General features: G+C 44.1%; 1 protein-coding gene and 2 non-coding genes across 25 annotated transcripts in view; all 3 read left to right on the forward strand.

The window, feature by feature from the left end:
• Positions 1 to 12,376, forward strand: part of PUM1 (pumilio RNA binding family member 1) — a 73,899-nt gene that overhangs the window by 44,789 nt on the left and 16,734 nt on the right. For 12 of the 23 annotated variants that reach the window (XM_084815578.1, XM_084815590.1, XM_084815583.1 and 9 more), the window contains 5 exons: positions 5,617 to 5,768; positions 7,100 to 7,180; positions 8,301 to 8,439; positions 8,561 to 8,704; positions 12,033 to 12,323. In XM_084815578.1, coding sequence (XP_084671704.1) covers positions 5,617 to 5,768; positions 7,100 to 7,180; positions 8,301 to 8,439; positions 8,561 to 8,704; positions 12,033 to 12,323 — 807 coding nt within the window. The remainder of the gene's footprint in view (positions 1 to 5,616; positions 5,769 to 7,099; positions 7,181 to 8,300; positions 8,440 to 8,560; positions 8,705 to 12,032; positions 12,324 to 12,376) is intronic. The other 11 variants (XM_084815595.1, XM_084815597.1, XM_084815584.1 and 8 more) reach the window with 1 other exon arrangement.
• LOC146337987 (small nucleolar RNA SNORD103/SNORD85) lies at positions 724 to 804 on the forward strand. Its single transcript, XR_014785240.1, has one exon. It is a non-coding gene; the product is annotated as a small nucleolar RNA SNORD103/SNORD85 (small nucleolar RNA).
• Positions 7,486 to 7,572, forward strand: LOC146337988 (small nucleolar RNA SNORD103/SNORD85). The gene has a single exon (XR_014785239.1). It is a non-coding gene; the product is annotated as a small nucleolar RNA SNORD103/SNORD85 (small nucleolar RNA).

The raw sequence follows: 12,376 nt of genomic DNA on the forward strand, positions 1-12,376 counted from the left end.
AGCAGTGTTTCTCCTGACAGCTGGCGGCTATCACATTTCCCCTGGAAGGGTGTGTGTATGTGGCCATGAGCTGCTGGGAAGAACACTATCCCATGAAACAGGTGAGTTGAGGGAGGTCCGGACACCTTTTGCCCCTCACCCTGAAACTATAATCTGAAAGTTCTTCATTTATATTTATTTGACCCATGTATACCCTGTCCTTCCTGCTAGGAGCTCATGGCAGCTAACAATTTAACAATTCAAAGCATCTTTGCAATTTAAAACAAAAACAGGAAGATTAAAGCACTCTGTGGAGAACTTTGGCCTAGCCTGACAGAGCCCAGAGCCCATGACGCACTCCATATTTCTTAACCACCATTACGAGAGCCCCTATGTTACATCTGCACCAGTAAATAGTGTCAGTGTTGATACTGATTCCTCAGTTGCCTACTGCCTTCTCTCTGATCTTTTCAGTAATGGGTACAATTACAGAGTGGATAGTTACTTTCGTAGTCATAATTTCATATTTAACTGGTCACCTTTGGCAAACAGTCATTGCAGGCTCAAGATGGCCTCATGTTTATGTTCTTTATAATTGAAATAAAGGAATGTGGAGGCCCAGATGTTTAAAACGTTGCCAGATAGTGCCATGTCTCGGTTGTCCTGTGTTTGGTCAAGGCAGCAGAGCAGGTTGTTACGTCATAGTTTCAGGTACACCTAGGATATGTTGGACTCCTACTCGTGTCCAGCAGTGATGATGCTCTTGCCCTCACTGAGGTTTTCTGATGAGAGCTTTTTCTAAGTACTCATTTGCTCTGAGCTAGACATGAATTGGGATACTTGTGGTATTAAAATATTTTTTTAAAGGAAGGCATACTTTTATCTAAAAGCCCTCTTTAAATAAATGGTAGCTGGTGATTGACCAGCAGTGCCTATTCTTCGCTTCCTCTGTTGGTGGTATTGCTACACAGATGCTGCTGGAACAGTGTGGAGTGGAGCTACGGGGAAGTGGCAACCATACTCCTTCAGTATCATAAGAACAGGGCCTGACGGTTCTTGTCATGGCTTGCAAGGCATTGGGGGCACAACTGCAGGATCAGCAATTCTGCAAGTGAACTGTCCTGTGATAACAATTTACCAGTCAGTAATGGCAGTCATGACCTAATGCCCAACCCTGAGAGCTGAGGTGAAGGACAGGGTGGTGACATGTTGGTTGGTCACCTTGTGACAATGAGAAGCTTGTTCTGTCACCACAGCAGTTATATGGAGGATGGTGGTATAAATGGCTAGAGTGGTAGTTTTGAAGCCTATATCCAAAGCTTACATCCAAAACCTTGCTCAGCCATGGAGTCCCACACCTCTGTGCCAGTGTGGTGTAGTGGCTAGGGTGTTTATTTTATTTATTTATTTGTTGTATTTTTATCCTGCTCCTCGGCCAAAAAAGGCTCCTGGAGCGGCTTACAATCAGTGAACAAAGAAGACAGTCCCTGCGTACAGGCTTACAATCTAAAAGAGATATGACACAAAGGAAAAGGCAATTGGGAGGGGAGAAGAAAGAATTAGGTAAACTGTCAGCAGGGCTGGTGGGATGGCACTGTTCCCCCCCTCTCATCTCCCAAAGGAGGGGCAGTCCAACTGGAGCAGGCCCTGATGTTCCCTTTGCCTGCTCCCTCGTTCCTCCTTCTTCCCCACAGGGCCATGGATGTCAGTTAGCCCTGGGGGGGTGGGGAGGAGTCCAAGGGGTGTTGGGCATTGACCAGAGATACTTAGCTTCCAATCTCCACTCAGCCACAAAGCTGGGATCTTGTGCCAGTCACTATCTCTCAACCTAACATAGCTCCCTGGGTTGATTGATGAATAAAAGGGGGAATAGCCATTTATGCTGCCCTGAACTCTGATTTATTTATTATTTATTTCATTTTTATATCACCCAATAGTTGGAGCTCTCTGGGCAGTTCACAAAATCAAAACCACAAAAATACACTAGAAAATACAGTATAAAATATAATAGATTAAAACTACAGTAAAAAGTAGAACCAGAGTAAAACTAGCAGCAGTGCAGATATTTAAAATGCAATAGCAGATTTAAGACAGCAGAGCTTAAAAAAACTGGAATGTTGGAATGTCAAAATGCTAAAAATGCCTGGGAAAATAAAAAGTTCTTCACCTGGTGCAGGAAAGAGTTCAAAGTAGGCTCCAGGCGAACCTCTCTAGGGAGTTTGTTCCACAACCGGGGTGCCACAGCAGAAAATGCCCTTTTCCTGGTAGCCACCCGCCTCTTACCTCTTTTGGCAGGGGCTCCCGGAGAAGGACCCCTAAAGATTATTTTAGGGTCTGGGCAGGTACATATGGGAGGAGGCTATCTTTCAGGTAACCTAGCCCCAAGCTGTTTAGGGCTTTGAATGTTAATACCAGCACTTTGAATCTGGCCCAGAAAGGGACTCGCAGCCAGTGCAGCTGGGAAAGTACTGGCATAATAAGATTTCATTAGGCAGTCCTCATTAACAATCTCGCTGCCCCATTTTGGACCAGCTGAAGTTTCCAGACTGTTTCTACTCTTTGGAGCAAAGGTGGGATAAAAACGTAATAAATGTGCATAGCAAGTTCAAAAGTGTGCTTTGAGCTTCTACTTGCTGGGAAAAATAAAGCAGAAACAGACTTTACCTTTGTCATCCTTTTTCTTTTTTCTTGTCTTTGCTGCCAGCAAAAACCTAATTATCAATTTCCTCTTTAGAAGCAGTAAATCTAAACCAGCTACTTCATTAAATTTAGACTATGTTTTCACCCTGATACACAAGCATTAACTCAACACTCTGTGCGGCTGGTAACAAATACTCACTTAATTAGAGCCAGTGTAGTGTAGTGGTGAGAGTGACGGACTGGGAGCCGGGAGATCCGGGTTCTAGTCCCCACTTGGCCATGGAAGCTCACTGGGTGACTTTGGGCCAGTCACAGACTCTCAGCCCAACCTACCTCACAGGGTTGTTGTTGTGAGGATACAACGGTGAGGAGGAGGATAATGTAAGCCGCCTTGAGTTCCTTGCGAGCGGGAGAAAGGCGGGGTATAAATGCAATAAATAAATAAATAAATAGAGACAGTTAACGTCCCAATCAAATGTGTAGGTAATCTGACAAAATAGCAATAACAGTTCATTTATCCAGCCACAAACAGAGGGGATTGGGTTGATTAAAATCAAAGTGATTTTAAATCAAGATTTAAATTGCCATGAGTTAAAAGATTCATATTTCATGCATTTCAATCAAGCTTCCAATGTGTGCTTCAGATACTTTCTACACAAAACTATGCTTGATACAACCATTAAAATACATTAATTTGTAACCCAAGTAGAGCCTTTTATGCTTTCTAGGAGAGCAATAACTATGTAATAATTAACAAAAAATTTAATAGCTCTTTGCTGATGATTGGCGTCAAATATTATTTATTTATTTACATTTCTGTTCCGGATTGGCGAACATGAGAGGTAAAATAGTAAAAAGTTTTTTAAAAAATTAAAACACCATATTAAAATTATTAAAATCAGAATACCAATAAAAACCATGGCTGGTCATTCAAGGAATGCTTCCTGGAATAGAAGTGTTTTCAGGAGGCACCAGAAGCAACACAGTGTTGGCGCCTGCCTGACCCCTAGGGGCAGGGAGTTCCAAAGAAAGGGAGTCACCACACTGAAGGGTCGTATCCAATTGGGCCATAGGTCCATGTGGAACCACCAGGAGCAAATATTAGCGTTGTAGCATGAAGTTAGCTACTCACACACGACATGCACATTATTTTATTTCAAAGCATAGATTTTTGTTTATCAAATTACAAATCTTTATAACTATCTAGCAGCTAAACAATAACCTGTTTATTTCTCATCTCTTGGAAGAGCACTGGGCTGCTCTAACACCAGCGTAAGTAGGTAGAGGGCACAACTATTGGATAAGCTAGGTGGACTGAGTGGATCATTACAGTGGTGTGTAGGATAGCTTCTCCTGAAGTCAAATGATGGATCCCAGTATCTGCCCAGTCCCCAACCACACCCGCAACACAGCAGGGGAATTTGCAGGAGCCCTGGAGCTGGAGTACATAAGTTCCCTCCCATTGCTTGCGGTGGGAGGAAAATAGGTCAACCCCACCCACCCACGCCCAGAAAAGGAAGGAAGGGAGAAGAAGGCTGTGCCTTCCACTCTGGTGGGGGGGCTTAGAATATGTCAGAGATTCTGACATTGGAGCACTCTAAACCTAAAGGTAGGATTGGCCTGGCCAATAAACGTTTGTCTCTCTCTGCTGCCAAAAATCGGGGGGGGGGGAGGATTTAGAAAACAAGCAGTTTCATATAATAAAAACCACAAGAAAAGGCCACTTCTCCCAATACCTGCAAGTGTAGTATTTTTTATAAACACGTGGATGCTCAAGTGTCACCAGGCAGCAATTTTCCCCTTCGAGTAGGCATGAACAAGGGAATGATGCAAAGCTCTGCCATCCAGAATCTTTTAAAAGGCTGATGTAAAACTGAATTGGGAACCAAGCCAGGCCAAATACTAGCATGGGTGAGAGTCCTTCACAAAGAAATCACTGGAGGGAAAAAAAAAAGAAATACCAACAATAACATAGTGTGAGGTGCTTCTGGCTTAAAGATTGGAAAGTGGCCACTTGCTGCTTGAACAAACTAAGAAAATGGCATAAATTGACAAAATTAATTAAGAAAAATAATGCCCATATATGAGAGCATTAGTTAACAAATGGGACATACCATTTTTTTATATGATGGTGAGCTAGCTACATGATGATGAGTTAAATGTCAGCAGCAACAGAAAAGAGTCTTAAAGCCTAAAACAGTATTTTTAGTGTTCAAAGCTTTTTGTATGGGAACAGACTATAAATAACTGTATAATTAACCTCCACCTTTTATTCATGCTTTTCCATACAAAAGGGGTAAGGCCAGCAAGCTAGTTAGACGCTGGAGATATTCTGACTCATCATAAAGTGATCCTGCCTGACTCTTGAGGCCCGGTAGGAAAAGTGTACACATCTAAGGCTGTATTCATAAACCTACTTACTCATGAGTAAACATGCATAGGATTGCACTGCAAAAGGTGCATGACCTGGAAAAGCTCAGGTAGGACTAAACTTAATTAAACCATTTAAATTGGAGATCTGTGCTTCTGAATGGGAAGTACAAAAGTCTTACATGGAATACTTATATTATTTGAGTGAATACTGATGGTGGGTGATACCTTTAAACGCTCACACTGCTCTTTTTGCCTAAAACCCCAAAGGTTTTGTAAATGGGCCTATATCCTTTGCTGTTTATTCCTCCCCCCTTTACAGTTAGGTTGTTGTTGTTGTTCAGTCGTTCAGTCGTGTCCAACTCTTCGTGACCCCATGGACCATAGCACGCCAGGCCTTCCTGTCCTGCGCTCTCTCCCGGAGCGTGCTCAAGTCCATATTCATTGCATCAGTGATGCTATTTTACAGTTAGGTACTAAGTAGCAATAGGCAAAAAGCAGTATGCTTTCATTCGAAAATGCCAACCTTTCACAGCTCTTGCTCCGTTAATGTGGGTTTAATCAAAAGTGTGAACTCTTGTTAAGCAGGCAGCAGAAGATAAGATTAGTCCTTTCTTTGTATTTTAGGGCCTGCGGTTGTCCCTCATCAATACTATGGAGTGGCTCCTTGGGGAGTGTATCCTGCCAGTCTCTTCCAGCAGCAAGCTGCTGCTGCCGCTGCTGCCACAAACTCTTCAAATCAGCAGACCACTCAGCAGACCCAGCAAGGACAGCAACAGGTGAGCAGCCCTGTGTTTTGCACAGACACAAACTGGCCTGAATTCGCAGCGTATTTCAAGGTGCAGCACTTTCTTAGAAAAAGAAAAAGTGAGTGTTTCTAAAGAGTGTTTCTCTTAAGTTCTGTTTAAATCCTCAGTAGAGGCTTGAAAATAGATGTTTTGTTTTGAGATGGATGGTAGTCAACACTGGGTAGAACTCCTTTAGAGATGCATGCACTGTTCTGATTTCCAGGCACCCAAGAATCCTGTGGGCAACTGGAGAAGAAGCAAAGTGCTTTCCAAGACACTTTGATATGGCAGCCATGTGTATTTTATTTATGGGGCTTCCCCATTCATACATAAAGCGGGGGGTAGGGGGTTTATTTATATTTTTATGATGAAGTGGAGCATGTGGGTGTGCAGAACTTAATCCCATTCCTCCCCTATCTTGCTTTGGTGTGCTTTATTGCTCCGAGCAATTTTCTTTCCAGCCTGTCTCTCATTTACAGCATTGGAGCTGGGCTGGGAGAAAAACACTTAAAACAGTGGATTACAGTGAAGTACGATATGGGGATATTTCACTCACCTAATCTGCGTGCTTCATTTCATGTAAAAAATAAATAGACCTCCCTAACCTATTACTTAAAAAAATGTGAATGGGGCAGACATGCGAATAAATACATGTGGTGACCCTATCCCATTTAATTTGGCCTGGAGAGGATTTAGACAGTTATTGAGGAAAGACTTGAAATAACTGTGCATGTTTCATCTAAGGAAAAGAGAAACTTATTTGAATGGAGGTGGCAGTACAGAGTATGCTGACAGTTCATGTGCTCTAAAATTACAAGAAGTGGGCTTAAAATTGGCAAAGGCAGATAAAGGCTAAATATTAGTGGAAGCTTCCCAAGATCAGTTCGTAAGTTAAATTTATTTTTTAAAGTTTGGAATGTTACTATAAGAGAGAGCCAATGTAATGTAGTCGTTAGAATATTGAACTAGGATTAGGGAGGCCCAGTTCAAATCACTGGGTGGCCTTGGGCCAGTTACTGCCTTTCAGTCTAACCCTACCATATGAGGCTGTTGTGAGGGTAAAAGTGTGTGTGTGTGTGTGTGTTGGCGAGAACCAGGTACACTGCCCTGAGCTCCTTGAAGTAAAGGTAGGATATAAATGTAATGCTATTTTTTTAAACCCAAAAGGTGTACATTACACAAACACGGCAGTGTTCCCAGTATTCAGGAAGCATAGGTGTCTGATAGGGCCATCCCAGGTGTTTGCAGTTTGTGGTTGTGTGTCAGATTGATGTTAGCATGGTAGCGTAAGATGGTTTTTCCATACTCTTTCTCGTACCTAGAGGAATGTCTGCAGCTACTGGAAGGATCACAGAGTAGCTCCAACATGCCAGGTTGCAGAAGCTGACAAATGGAATATATGTGTAGGTATTTGAATGTAGGCAAGGAGAAGAGCTGGTGTGTGTGTGTGTGTGTATGCGAGTCAGAGGGGTTAGGAAACGGATGGGCGTACTAATCCTGGGGGACACCCTTGCTAACAGATGACCATATATGATACAATCAACAAAGCAGGCTGTTGCCTACATTCTGGGTATAGTTTGGTGGACCAGCTTAATGTTATTTGACCGTGGCAAAATTGTAAGCCATTAACATTATTTTGGCCAGTGCCAAGTGTAATGATGAAACAATATTTTATTATCTATTTGTCCACCTCAGTTGTCCTCAAAGGTCTGGCAGTGATGACACCCTTGCCCTCACTGAGAACGCTGTTCAGTAATGAGAACCTTGCTATGTACTCAAGATATGCTGAGCTGGACCTTCTTAAACAAAATGCTGACAGTTCCTTCCTCTGCCCATTGAACATGTGTCTATTTCTCTTTGATATATCTAAGGTAGAGTCCATGTTTAGGAATATATTTCTGTAGCATCCAGAAGGCAATTAGTTCCATAGCCACTGCAAGATCAATAGCACAAGATCTTTCTATCTAAAGTTGAAGTTCTATAAAACGTGTCCATTTGAAAATACAACAGGATCAGCAATATTAATGTTCATAGCAGTCAAAGTGACAAGCGATATATTTTTAAATAGGACTGTTTCAGAGATTGTTAGAACTGTGGTCTTCTGACCATTCATAGCCAAGAGTTCACAAATTTCAGCTGGCTTTAGCCGCCAATAATTGTTTCCAGTAGCCAAGGCGGCTCTGCTTTCTCACATCCTGTTCCACAGAGGCACGGTAAGTGTCCTTTTTTTTTTTTTTTTTTAATCCAGTGCCAAATAAAGGTGTTTGGCAGGGGAGGAGCAATGAGTGATGTGTGTTTGTTGCAGCCCCTACCCTCCAATCCATGACACTGTTGCAATATCCCAGCACAGTATGCAGGCAAGAGCCATTTTGAAAGAGGTGCGCCATGCCTTCCCATTCTGCCAGTGGCTTTTAAAGAACTTGCCAGAAGTAAATTGGGGGGCGGGGGGTCACATTTCTGGACCACTGTGGCGAGCCAACTACAAAGAACATATAACATTGTGGCTTGTTTTCTGTGTCTAAGGTTCTCCGTGGAGGAGCCAGTCAGCGCCCTTTGACACCAAATCAAAACCAACAGGGCCAGCAAACTGATCCTTTAGTGGCTGCGGCAGCAGTGAATTCAGCTCTTGCGTTTGGACAAGGGCTGGCAGCAGGGATGCCAGGTAGGAGCTTTTGTTTTCTAGTAGGAGCAGATTTTGGGGGAGGGGTGGGGGCACTTGCATTAATGCACAGCAAAGTGTTATGTAAATTCTCTAGTGTAATGAACTGACCCTGTTTTCATAGGCTATCCAGTGCTGGCTCCTGCAGCTTACTATGACCAAACAGGTGCTCTTGTGGTGAATACAGGGGCTAGGAATGGCCTAGGCGCCCCAGTACGACTGGTAGCCCCTGCTCCCGTCATCATCAGTTCCTCAGCAGCTCAAGCAGGCAAGTCTTGTTCTTGGGGGTAGCAGTGACACTGTGGCTGGGTTTGCACGTAATGCTAATCTGTGGTATGGATTGTTGAATTCTGGATTTATCGTGTTGTGCAAATCCAGTCCCACTAACAAATAATGGTTTGTTAACTATGAACAGCCCAGCAAGAGTGTCCATGGTTTGTGAACTCTGGGTTGTTTCATTTATGGGTTGTCATTATGTGTGAATCCAGACCCGTGGGTTGTTTCACTAGGTTATGGAGGCAGTGGACAACAGTGGTCCAAAATCCCAGCTTCTCTACATCCCAGTACTACAGCACCTCAAAGGCATTTGGGATAGAGGTAGGGAGGGATTGGGTGAAGGAGAAGGGAAACAAGCCACCAAGGGATTGAGAAAACAAACTGCGGTTTGTTCGATCATCTGCCAGAGAAACCCTGCATAGGGCACCAAACTATGGTTAAATAAACCATAGGTTAGACTTATCTGCAAACAAGGTCTGTGACTTATTGTTCTTGCAGCCCTATATGTTCATGATAGATATAACATGTATATCCAAAATCTGATGGAACAATTACTTTTTTATAGGCCTTAATTTTTCCAAAAAAGATGGAGCGGATCATATTTGAAGTGGTGGCATTTTTACATGTCCAGGAAGGCGTAGAGCAGTCTTCTCCAACCTGGTGCCCTCCATATGGATTGGACCACAACTCCTGGTATTCCTAGCCATTGGCCATGCTGGCTATGGCTGATGGGAGTTAAAGTCCAAACGATCTGGAGGGCACCAGGTTGGGGAAGGCTGGCTAATGTATGCTAAAGTCAACAACCATCTTTGTGGGTCAGAAACAAAAACACTTTCCCCCCCAAGGCACAACCAAAGTAGAAAAAAGGTGATATCAACTACCCTCACCTTGGGCAAATGTAAATTCAGGCTATGATGAACAATATTTCTAGACATGATAAAGGAATGCTCTTTAGGACAGTTAGTTATGGAATTGAGAGAAAGAGACACAGAACAGAGGGAGGAAAAGGAGAGACCTTCATTTAACCTTAAGTGGTGCCCAGGATCTAGCTAGCATAAGTACTGTTGAACCACTTTGTGGTACAGTCAAGTACTATATAAATGCGAGTAGACAATTGCTCTGAAAGTCCATAACAATAACATTTAATTTCAGAATAAGGAATGTCTCTAAATGAGGGCAGAAATTTTAGAGAAAGCTGGAAATGACGGTTGGGAGGTTTAAATCCTTTCAGGAAGTTCAGAGTTTATTAAAAGCAAGTATACCACTGCAAATTAGAAATCCCCCCCAAAAAATTCCAGCACGTGTCTAATCAGAAATAAGTCCCATTGGGTTCAGTGGGGCTTACTCCCAGATAAGCAGGCATAGGTGCCTAAGAACACTGGTGTAGTTGAAAAACTAGGACAAGGAGGCTGTAATGGGCATAAACGCTTTATGTAAGAGGTGGAAAGAGCACAAACCAGCAAACAATTTTCTTTGACAATCGGTCAAGGCAAGAAGAATTTGAGGAGCAATGTGCTAATGATAGAAAAGCTAATAATACAGTTTTCTTTAAATGAATCTTTAGAATCAGGAAACTAGCCAGAGAAGCAGAAAGCCCATTAGACAGACCAGGAGAATATATAGCTGGCAAGCTAAATGAATTCTTAATGAACTTGAACGTGAATCATAGAATCATAGAATAGTAGGGTTGGAAGGGGCCTACAAGGCCATCGAGTCCAACCCCCTGCTCAATGCAGGAATCCAAGTCAGAGCATCCCTGACAAATGGCTGTCCAGCCTCGTCTTAAAGGCCTCCAGTGTGGGAGAGCCCACCACCTCCCCAGGTAATTGGTTCCATTGCCGTATTGCTCTGACACTCAGGAAGTTTTTCCTGATGTTCAGCCGGAATCTGGCTTCCTGTAACTTGAGCCCATTATTCCGTGTCCTGCACTCTGGGATGATCAAGAAGAGATCCTGGCCTTCTTCTCTGTGACAACCTTTCAAGTACTTGAAGAGTGCTATCATATCTCCCCTCAGTCTTCTCTTCTCAAGGCTAAGCGTGAAATGTCACGCTTTTAAAAATTCTGGTACCTCTCTCCATTCTTCTTTTCACCTCAAGTTAAAATTGAAGGCACACTTCACCTGTTCACCTGCAAGGGTGTGCTTTTTTAGCATGCTAAAGGGCAAGAATGGCCTGTCCTTAAAGAAGCCCCCAGCAGCACTGTTTCTGGATGAGTTGCTGTTTTGAGAGTGCCTTCCTGCTTGGAATGGGGCAAGCCCTGAGCTGATGAAAAGGGAGGAAGCTCACCCTTGATGTAAGCCTGGAGCACTTGCAGAGGCACACAGCAGAACTGACTTCCTCTGTGGAGGCTAGTTGGAAAGAGGAAGGGCAGAGCCCCTTCAGTGCAAGAGTGCTTTGGGCTGATAGGAGCTTTTAATTTGGGTTTTCGGGGGTGGGGTTGTGACCCACTAGCACAGTTGTCCCAACTGTTCAGGTATTACTGGCTTAAGTGGTACATAGAAATTGTCACTAGCTTTTCTGCAGAATAAATTTGGCTGGAGGTGGTCAGATCAAGGAAATTTATTTATTAAATTTCTTAATCGCCCATCTGGCCAATCACCCGGCCACTCTGGGCAATGTACAACAGTACAAACAGTTTAAAACAGTGAAATTACACATTAAAACATCGTATTTCTAAAAATACCCTAACCCATCCCAAATGCTTGCCTGAACAACCAAGTTTTCAGTGCGTGGCGGAAGCTCATTAAAGAGGGGGCATGGCGGAGCTCCCTAGGGAGGGAGTTCCACAGAGTGGGGGCCACCACAGAGAAGGTCCTCTCCCTTGTCCTTACCAGCCTAGCTGTCCTGGCTGATGGGACAGAGAGAAGGCCATCTGAGGCTGATCTGGTTGAGTGGCCTATCTGGTGTTGCTGGAGGCGCTCCTTGAGATAGGCTGGGCCGGAACCATATAGGGTTTTAAAGGTCAAAACCAACACCTTGAATTTGGCCCTGGAAAACAACTGATAGCCAGTGTAACTCCTTCAGCACTGGAGTGATGTGATCACGCCGGCGGCTGCCTTTAATCAGGTGAGTAATGTATAGAGTAAGTGGAGTATACTGCATAGAGCAAGGATGGGGAACCTCTTTCAGCCTGAGGGCCAAATTCAGTTTTGGAGAAGGTCTCGGGGGCTGCATTCCAAAGGGGCAGAGCCAAAGGAAACAGTGGTGCAGGTCGATTTGGGACCCCAGGCCCGTAGTTCCCCACACCTGACAGTGAGGTTCCTAGACTGCATTATATCAACATGTTCATTGAATTGCTTTTTTCTTTTCTCTCTCGGTAGCAGTGGCAGCCGCTGCTGCTTCAGCAAATGGCGCTGCTGGCGGTCTAGCAGGAACGACCAATGGACCATTTCGCCCTCTAGGGACTCAGCAGCCGCAGCCGCAGCAGCAGCCCACCAGCAACTTGGCTTCCAGCTCCTTCTATGGCAACAACTCCCTAACTAGCAATTCCCAGAGCAGCTCGCTCTTTTCTCAGGGCTCCGCCCAGCCTGCCAACACTTCCCTTGGCTTTGGGAGCAGCAGTTCCCTTGGTGCTACACTGGGGTCTGCACTGGGAGGCTTTGGAACAGCAGGTAGGAGATGCAGCTGTCCTTAGTGGGAGGAGAGTGTGTGTGTGCGCGCGTAA

The sequence above is a fragment of the Heloderma suspectum genome, chromosome 10, assembly GCF_057233095.1.
Source record: "Heloderma suspectum isolate Gila_16-S chromosome 10, 16-S_ref, whole genome shotgun sequence".
In the NCBI taxonomy this organism is placed as follows: Eukaryota; Metazoa; Chordata; class Lepidosauria; order Squamata; family Helodermatidae; genus Heloderma; species Heloderma suspectum.